At 35.7% G+C, this 10,336-nt stretch overlaps 1 protein-coding gene across 1 annotated transcript; it reads right to left on the bottom strand.

Moving 5' to 3' along the window:
- Positions 1 to 3,995: 3,995 nt before the first annotated feature.
- On the bottom strand, positions 3,996 to 9,432 carry LOC115921396. Its single transcript, XM_030978852.1, has 3 exons — positions 8,438 to 9,432; positions 4,661 to 4,760; positions 3,996 to 4,000 (listed from the first exon to the last, which is right to left on the bottom strand). The coding sequence occupies exons 1-3, from the start codon at positions 9,368 to 9,370 to the stop codon at positions 3,996 to 3,998; spliced, it is 1,038 nt and encodes a 345-aa protein (XP_030834712.1). The 5' UTR covers positions 9,371 to 9,432.
- Positions 9,433 to 10,336: the final 904 nt, after the last annotated feature.

Below are 10,336 nucleotides of genomic sequence, written 5' to 3'. Positions count from 1 at the left end.
AAGTTTGAAAAACAAATATTTAAAAAAATATTAAAATCTATGAAACAAATTCAGAAGTTTACATATCAAAATATGAGATGTATGCAGGATTGCACACCAACAAGAACACACTTGTATTTCGATGTCATGGGCCCTTAAAAGGGATAGTTGAGTTCTGTTGCAGAGGGCGCTACACAAAATATTTTTTTGTAAGATAATGAAAAATTGAGTGTCAAATTTGAAAGAACATAATATTTTAATGACAAAATCATCTTTGTTTGATCAAAATCGGTTCAGAGACGGCTGAAATATAACGATTTCTAATACTTGTGTACCACCACAAATATTAGAAAAAACCGTTGAAAAAAACAAAATAACGCCTTTTACATCGTATTTCAGATTTTCAGCCAATGCCGATGTTGGCTTTTTTGTTGGCATTTTCGTGTTGCTTATATTACCCACAATTAGCCGGCTCATGTATTGTAATTTTTTAATTAAATCATTTATTAACGGTCACCCTGTTTTTTTTAAGTGGAGCTGAATTGGTATGATCGTATTGGCTAAATTTCACACATTTTGGGGTCTAAGATTACCTTCATAGCAATTGTAGGTTCTAAAAGGGCAATATAAATGTCAAAGATAAGAATAAGAGCAATAACCATGCACTTTGAAGGCATTTGCGGTCTGAAAACAGAACTCAACTATCCCTTTAAGGTGCAGCTTTTCACAAGGGTCTTCATGTTCTTTAATGTCCCATTTGCAGGCCAAAAAAATGAAAAGGTTAAATTCCAACGGCATTTGAAGATAATACTAATTTAGAACTTCCCTCAAAAAAGGGAGCTTGAAAATGTCTTTAAGTGGGAAAATAACGACTATTAGTTGTCGAAACGACAAAAGTGCTACCAAGTCAGTAAGTAATAGTCTGGATTTTAGACCATTGTACCGTATGGTCGTACGTTTTGGGCTGCCCAAAGATTCAATCAGTTTAATTTTGGCCATTACAAGAAGTGAGTTATTGATGTACCATTACAGCTCATTCTATGTGTGTTATTACCAAAGAAGAAAAAAAGCCAGTCAGTCACTCAACAGTGTCTGACAGTGAAGTCTAGCAGGTAAACGGGTTTCCTTGCATAATATGAATATTAGGACACTGCTAACATTCAAATTTCACAGATTTCACAAAGTTCTACAGAATTTGATGTCGGCTATAGCCATAGCCAGCCCGTCTGAAGATCGAGCTAGCCGTATATCGCGAACTTTACTGATCTCCGTCTTTTCTCGATTTCCCCTTTTCCCATTTATCTGGTTCTACGACTTAATTTATAAAAAAAATATAAATTAATCGGCCTAATCCTGCATTTTTGTAATGAATATCTGAACAATTTTATGTAAATTTGTCGCCTCGTGTGCTTAAGAAGAGTCGTTAGGGTAGCATACAAAATGTCCTTTGCACTCCTAGATAAGACACATACACGCTAACATGCACACACAATATGTGATTATTATTCCAATTTTTATGGTCAAATGAGACGAAAAAATATCATAAAAATCTAACATACATTTGAAGAAAGTATTATTTATTTAGTGCATCTCATTGAAAGTGCCAAAATGAAGGAAATATCACCATCTGCGGTAAATATACAAACAACGTTAAACCCATGTATACAAATTACAATGGGCATCCAACATTGTCCCAAATGTGCGGTGTAGGCAGGGGCGTACGCAGGGGGGGTGTTTTGGGGGTTCAAACCCCCCCCCCCTTTGGTATTTTAATGTATGTAAACCCCCCTAAAAAAACCTAAAAAACCCCCCCTTTGGCTTTTTTTTTTTTTTTTTTTTTTTATGAAAAACTTTTCTGAAAAACTTTTCTGCCGGCTGAGTCGTTGCGATTTTTTTTGGCCTCCAAAAAAAAAAAAGTGTCCGCTTACCCCCCCCCCCCCCCCCCCCCCACTGAGCGACTTTTCGGCCGGCGCGATTTTCAAATTTTCGGGAGCAAAATATTTTAAAACCCCCCCCTTGAAAAAATCCTGCGTACGCCCCTGGGTGTAGGGCTCAGTTGGTAGAGCAGTGGTCTTGTAATCCGGCGACCCGGGTTCGAAATCAAGTCGATGTGCTAGTGCCCTTTGGTAAGGCATTTATCCTCATTACTAGGTCCCTCTGAGAGGACCTTAAGCCGTCGGTCCTCGGGTTGCTTACTAACAAGCATTTATGCTTTAGGTAAAATAACCACCACTACTACGACTAGTTCATTCAAAGATGTCACACTATCGCATGTGTTTTATCGCTGTCATTTTAATTTGTGAGTGGGTTCGGGAAAGGGTATCAAAATTGCATGTAATTTACTCCTCACACTAGTGAGGGCTTACAAAGTACTTTACTCATTTTCTTCAAGGAGAACTAACCCCAAAGAATAAGTGTAGGTATTCTGAAAATGAGATGAATTCATGCCTTTTAATTCAATAACAAAACCTTTACTTTTCAATGAGGGAAAATCATAGCCGAGAAGGTAAGAAATACATTTGGTAAACATATATAATAGGGTAACAAATGTAACTCATTTACTTTCAAAGACTAAAATATAGCGGTTGAAAAATCTATTTCATTTACCGGTATGTGAAACCTTCACCCCAGATCAGCACTAACTTATTTATGCAATTTGCGTTCTGGCAAGTGGAGTACATAGGATAATAGCAGGTGACTGAAATGTTTCAACACCACAAATACCTGGGAAGGAAGCATCCATAAATTTGAATACATTATTTAGTTGATAAACGACTCCGCATAGTACGCCATTCAATCAAGAAAATAGGCATGCCCATGTCTTGCTGAGAATTCTTGCTTTATGCCTTTCTCATACACTTTGGTGGGGAATCTTATAGATTGATAGACAAAAATGCAATAAATCTTTCAGAACAACTAAAGTTATTCTTTGGGGTTAGTTCTCCTTTAAGGTTATCAGCAATCTGTTTAGGTATAATTTACCTATTTTTCAAATTTCAATGAAACTTATCTTTAAGTTGGTTTAATAGAAGCAGAAAAATAAGATTAACAGGTCAGTAAAAACCAATTTAAAATAAGAAAGTTATTTTTTAAGGTGCGTTCAATAAAAGACAAATTGGCAACTTTGTGACATACATTGAATCTTGCAAGGTCCCCTCTCTTTGACCCTGTAATAAAAAATACTTTATAGTTTCCCTTAAGAAAATGTTCAATCATACATAAACTTCATGCATGAAACAAATCTATTCCATCATCAATAACTAAGAAAATTTCATGAAATTTTCTTTATAGAGCAAATTGGAGAGAAGCTCACGAGATACATCACAGTGTTGCAAATATGTGTTCTACTGATGACAACATCAAATATTCAAAACTTTTGTATCTTTAACCGAATATTGCTCAAACTTTCACATTATTTGGTTCTCTTATTTTTCTGCTATTTTCTGATCCTCCTACATGTGAGTTTCGTTTAGAGCATTCAAATTGTATGCATACAACTGTTTATATAAAAACTGAGTATTATTATTATATGGTACTCCCCTGCCCACCCTCTAAGTTTTAATTGTTAGTATGCACACTTAAAGGGATCCGGTAACTTTGTCTCAGATTCTGAAACAAAATTCTGGATTTAGCTTGTGCTGCAATGATAATTATAAACCTTTAGGTCAGTCAGGAACCCCATGAATTTTCCAAGCCCGATCACCTGTCTGATTATCAAGATATTTATGATTGGAATTACAAATTTTGAAAACAGTTTGCCAAACGGTTTTCATAACACTAGTCTATTGGGGAAAACGTGTATGGTAAAACCGGTCACTCAAAGATTTTTACTTTTTGAGGCACTTCTTGATCATTTTAAAGCGCATTTTTTTTTTAGGGCAGCAATATTACACCATATCACAGACACTGATAACACGTAGGGCCGTGTATCTCAGATTTAACATTGTTAAACGATCTCTTTAAATGCTTTTGTTATTAAACACTGCTGCCGCCTTAGTGAAAAGACCATTAATATATCATTCTGTCAAAAGAACCAGCATATTTGCGACATTTAAAAGAATTAAAGAAAATTTAAAATGTAGATTAGAAAAGATAAGAGATGTAAATGGGATAAAATTAGATTAAACCATCATAGGTTGCGTTTATCGTGTCTTGCCACTAGATACATGTATGTACATATCGAACCCCACTATACGAAAGTGATTGGCGGGATGTCGTGTTTATCGTCTCTTCACGATTCAAAATAAAGGCCTTGTGTCGGCGCAGCTAATTTGCGCCGTTTGACCCGGGAAGCAGACAGTTTCTCGGAGGTCAACTACACACACATGCTTGAACACAACACATGGCGCACGCTAGCCTCCGAACCGGAAAGGTCCGCTATGTATGTGGGGTTCAAAACAGCTTTGCGTTTATCATCTCTCAGAAACGTGATTCTGGCTGTATACATTCAAAGCACACCTTTTTGCATCTTTAGATATGCCCTTATCTAAAGACGTTTAAAAAAGGCTTTGCGTTTATCACCTTCAAAATTTGCCTGAAAGACGTTTGAGAAACCTGATTCTAGGCAAAAAAATTGTCAATAAACGCACCCATAGATACATCACAATTGTGGATGAACTGCTCACCTTTGATTCTATTCCTTTCCTGGCAAGTGTTTCAAAAAAACAATGATGGAATGTACCGTGTAGAAAAGCTTTCTTTAAGGATGGCATGGTGCATATCATCTCAGCCACATCAAGTGACTTAGTAGGTCCACCTCCTCTCTGAATTGAGAGTGAAACCTTAATAAAATGATAAAGTGATTACTGATGGGTAAGACGTATACTTGGATGTTGGGCATATATATGTAACCTACATGAGCGGTTGCCCTAGATGTGCTGCTAGAACTACCGGAGAGTAAGATGGAAAAGGAAATAAATAAGGGAGCAGGCTGAAGAACTAATGCCATGACATTTCATATATAATTTCTATTTTTGCTACAGTAGGAATATCTCATCTTAGTTTACCATGTACTAATCAGAGAATCATTAAACAAAATAAAAGGAAGGTATGAGTCTAAATGGGCAGGTCCAAGCTATTTGCTTTGTGACGTACGGGACATTCAGAGACTTTAAACAAGAAATAACAATGGATGACATTATTTATATGGCTATCTTTTGGTATGAGTCTGTGGCTATTATGGGCTAGTTCATTTGTGGAAAGTTTTAGTTCTGACCAATTCATAAATTCATTTTTAACGTAATTAATGTGCTGCGTGACGTACGGGACCAGAGAATTTCTGACTTTTTCAAAAATAAGTTCATCATAAAAGTTCTCTGAATTTATTAAGTTATGAGATTTATGGTAATGATATCTTAATTCATTATGGAATCAAGCATTAATCACAACTATTACCATATTTTTCTGACCTTTCGTTGTTATGTAATATACCAAAACATAAATGTGTGTATGTGACGTACGGGACACGTGACGTACGGGACAACTTTTCCCTATGGGAAAATGCATTGAAATGAAGAATTTTCGTCAAAATTTGTTAAATGTGAACAATTTTAACTTAAATCAGTGACAATTAAAGTGTTTTAGAACCCAATTAGATCATCTGACCATCACTTAATGTCCTCTGTGTTAATTTATGGGGTAAATCAATACAAATATTACTTTAACAAAGAAAACAAATTGAATTAATATATTCATACACACTATATTACCATTTTTATTCCATTTACCCATCTATCATGCGCAGTCATGCTTCTTTTCTCATTTCTTTTATCCATTCCATTCAACATTGCAAAATGTTTTTAAATAATAATTAATGAAGAAGATGAATTTGAACTTGAAAACTTTTATTTAACTTTTTTGAAACACAGGGGCACACTCGGCACATCATATTTTTGTCAAAGAACATTTCTTATGCTCTAAGTGTTTGTGAACAAAGATACATTAAAAATATGAAGTCTTTTCTTCATAGCTTGTTTGAATTACTTGATAGTAATATCAGAGAATTTTGAAGGAATTCAAAGATAATGCTGAACATATTGTCTTTTTTAAATCCTTTTATCACAGATTAGAACATTATGTTGCTGTCATATATTCAAGAATTTAGATGTACATTAATGTAGCCTACATGTACATGTTTGTGAAAGATGGATACAAAAATATAAATCTTGAATGTATTTTGTATTGATTAAAGACATCTTATTAACACCACCAGATATAAGAAATTAAAACCCTAAAGGTTTGTGAGACCTTTTCCACAATTCAAAAGATTAATGCATGGGTGTAAAAGTGATAAAAATTTTAAGTGGGTGAGAGTGTGAAATACTCAAAAAGGCTATCCTTCCTTAAAAGTTATGATTTAGTTTTTAGGAGATCAAAATTCCCAAGCTGGCTCCATAACATGTACAGTGTATGCTGTAATCCTTTACCATCATAATATGACATTTAAATAGAATATCAAAAAAACCTCACATGGAGAGCTTGATAGCATACATGTACATGTGCTAAGATTCTTACCTGCAGCATCTATGAGTTGTAAAAGCCAGCTTCTGGTGCATCTATCTACTACCATATAATTTCATTAGACTCATTCCAGGAACTAGTACACTATTATGATTTACATATTTAGCATCCTGCCAATGTTGGGGACATCAACTGGCAAAATACCAAAGTTGATAATACCAGGGGTCTGGCTTGAAGACTAATTACATCGAATTCAGTACAAACAAGTAAATTCCTAGAAGGGACCCAGTTGAAATGTTTATATATCCCTGTATACAACAAGTTTCCTAACACAGTATATATTCTCCTTTTGGTCATTTCTTTTTTCACATCTTGCATTGGTTTTATATGGGGTTGTCCCGTACGTCACACACTTGTCCCGTACGTCACATTTCTTAATTTGATTATGTAATCAACACAGAATTTTTGTAATTTTTGTTAAACCTATTTTTTGTTAGGTATTCATCTAAATTAGAACTTCCTAGAATATCTTTTAAAAAAAAATTATTTTCATAATTAAAATTAAACAAATTGTGATCAAATTGTGACGTACGGGACATCACATTTTGGAACCTACCTCATTTGCATAATTAATTAATTTTGAAAGTTTTTATATTTTTTTCCTATTTTCTAGCATGGTGGTCTACAATTCCTGAGATATTTAATTTTAAACAAATAATTCAAACGAGATACAAAAATAAAAATGTAAAGTCCCGTACGTCACGCTAATTAATACAAATCGAAGTTCGTGACCTTGGCACTCGTCGTATTTTGATAATTTTTTTTTTTTTTATCAGATTCATAAAATTCATAGTTTCAGCTTTAAAATGAGGTATAGTTTGTTAAATATATATAAAGATGAAATTTGACCCCCAGAGGGGACAATAGCTTGGACCTGCCCAAAAACAGGTTTCAAAGGAGATTATTTAAGTTCACACCATCTGGTGCCTCATACTTTAATCATTTATAAATGGGAACACGATCACTAAATTTTAAAGGGTGGAAATATACGGAGCAAAAATCTAGGCACGCTAAGGAGAACAGAAGTACAATGTTGATTCCCCCTGGATGAGCATTTATATGTATTCATTCTTAACAAGGGAGAGTAAGCAGAAGATAGGATGAATTTATCTACAGTAGTCATGTACATGTAGTTGCAATGTCAATAACACCAATTTTAGATTTTTACACAGAGCCAAGAATATCAAACAAATTCCTTTGCGCCCTGTTACATTTATAAACCAAGATATTTTTTGGAAGGGATAAAAATGTGCAAACTATTGATGAAGTTCCCTTTCCCCAAATGTTATCTTGTCTTAAAGGTATAGATGCATTTTGTCATGTATTATATGGTATAGATGTATTTTTTATATGTATTATATGCATGTGCCAGTACATAGCTTCAATGTCATTGCATTGACGTCCTCGCCAATGCCTTGTAATTTGTGTGTTCTGAATTTTTTTTCTTATTCATCTTCCACTTTTTTTTTCTTTATCAAATGGGACTTTTTAGACGCCATTTGATATCCTGCATTGCAAATGTATCGCACTATATGCGTCACATATTATTATGCTAGCATTGCAATGTATCGCGCTATATGCGTCACATATTAGTATATGCTTACCATCCAAGGCCATGAACACCACAGTACAGGAAAACCATACGTGATTAATGACATGTGCCTTGTTGCGTGTTGTGTACATAACATCATCTAATTGCTTTATTTATCTGCTCAAAGAAATGGAAATGCGGGCATCAATGCATACATATCATTTTACGATTGCAGCTCTTGATATACTTAGATAATAGCACAGATAATAGCACATGTGCTAGTTGGGATACACCCTTCCATGATTATACTGTTGTACTATGAGAAAATTACAAAAGATGTAAAAGTAAGAATTACTTGTACAACAATGTATGAACTAATTGTGGTTATCGAACAATGATGAAACTTACCAAATGTACCCCAGTGAATACATAAGCAGCTACAGTGTGTGCTGATGACGTGATGCATATCACACTCTTCTCTGATGAAATCCCGGCCTTCACCAAGGCTGCTACATCTGGGTCCTGACTCTCAAAGGCTAAATCAACAATGAAATCTATATTCTGTTCCTGCTGTGAAGTCCATCTGTTCATGAATCTATCCTGTAGCATAGACTTCATTATGTGGGTTGCAATGCTTTTGTTCTGTGACACAGTGAAGTACAGGAGATACCTAAACTCCTCCTTCCTTGGCAGCACTACTTTCTCAATCAGCCTGTTGAATTCATTACGATTTGATTCATATAGGGAAGCAAGATGGACTCCAGCCATATACTCCTGAAACAGTTTGTGGGGAAAGAAGACAGGCAATTGCACATGAGGATTTCTCTCATGCATGTCCATGCTAGTGGTAATTCTGTCCTCCTGAGACAAAATCCCAACCCGACAGGCAGTGTCCTTGGATTCTGGGCATATTTTGAAATCATCTTCACTGTAAACCAATGTATTTTCTAGCAGACCATTGAGGGCCTGTTTGGCAATAGGTCCAAGGAGCTCATCAATTTTTTTCAAAAAGGCAATAAGTGAGGGGCTGCCTACTTTCTTCACCTCTTTCTGAGCATAATGTTCTTTTAGAAAGCCAATCATTTCATTGAATATCTGAGAAAAGGTTTTCAGTGATTTCAATTCCTTTAGTTTTGGCTCGTCAAGTTGTTTCCACATAAGACACAACATGGCTACATATATAGGATAGTGGGCCATGTATTCAGATATGATATCATTATCATTGGTGAACTGGACAAGCTGATTTGCTTTATCATCATTGTTTGGAAAGTATTTGTGAATGTAAACTGACAAATTCTCTCTGTCGAAACCCTCAACATGAATGAATGTGTAGAGCTTCATTAGATCACCATCTGATCTAAACTCTACTGCTCTCCATGGGCGAGTCGTCACCAAGACTGGGCAAGAGGCAAGTTAATCCGAACAAAGAATATCTACAAGTGCAATATCACCAGTCTCAGATGAGCTTCTGCATGCCTCTGAGGAGGTGACCCTTGGCTGTGATGGCTGAAGTTGCGTTCGATCAGTAGACTGTGATTCACAAGATTTTGTCTTCATGATTTTGCCACTGACTTCGTCTAGCCCATCGAATGCAATGAACACCTTGTCAGGATTTGAGCGGATATACTCAGTAATCTGAGAAACTGTTGCTGGATTGCTTTTGTCCAGATAAGACTTTGCAATCTCGCCAATAGTGTGTTGCTTAAATTCACGTAGAGGAACAATCAAGACCCACACAAAGTCACTGAAATGCTTCCCTTCAATCCAGTCCCAGGCAATCTTAGCACAAAATGTAGTTTTTCCAGCCCCTGCCTCTCCCTGAACCATGATCCGCTTGGGGAACTCTCCATTGACTTTGAGGTCAAGGATATCATTGTAATCTAGCTTTCGCTTCTCTGTCCCATGCTCTTCTTGTAAGTAGAGATTAGTATACATGTCTTTAAACTGCACAGTGGAAGCAGGATTGAGAGGATCAGTTCTGATCTTACAAAGAGTTGACCTGTACTTGAACTTGAAATCAATTGCACACCGCTTAACCAGTTCAGGAGATAGAGGTTTGGTCTGTGATTCTGACAGTCGTGATGGTCCTCCTAAAAATACATAGATAATCCATATTCACATGATATCTAAAGGTAAACATAGTTTGATCTTTACAAGGTACATCTAAAAGGATTGTAAAGGCTCTGGGCTAATAGTGTGACCTACGACGAGGTGCATGTACTCAAAGACACAAAGTCCTACATATACGTTTGTCTGAACTTATTTGATTTCATTCAGTTTAAGGGCATTCAAAATCTGAGTAATTTA

Source organism: Strongylocentrotus purpuratus, unplaced genomic scaffold (genome assembly GCF_000002235.5).
Source record: "Strongylocentrotus purpuratus isolate Spur 01 unplaced genomic scaffold, Spur_5.0 spur5_scaffold_1, whole genome shotgun sequence".
Taxonomy (NCBI): Eukaryota; Metazoa; Echinodermata; class Echinoidea; order Camarodonta; family Strongylocentrotidae; genus Strongylocentrotus; species Strongylocentrotus purpuratus.
This window is presented reverse-complemented; position numbering and strand designations above follow the sequence as displayed.

Excerpts from the sequence above, each read along its gene's own strand:
- LOC115921396 (XM_030978852.1), bottom strand. The coding sequence starts at position 9,370 with ATGAAGCTCTACACATTCATTCATGTTGAGGGTTTCGACAGAGAGAAT. Across the intron at positions 4,761-8,437 it reads TATTCACTGGGGTACATTTG|GTTTCACTCTCAATTCAGAG; the intron begins GTAAGTTTCATC and ends CATTTTATTAAG.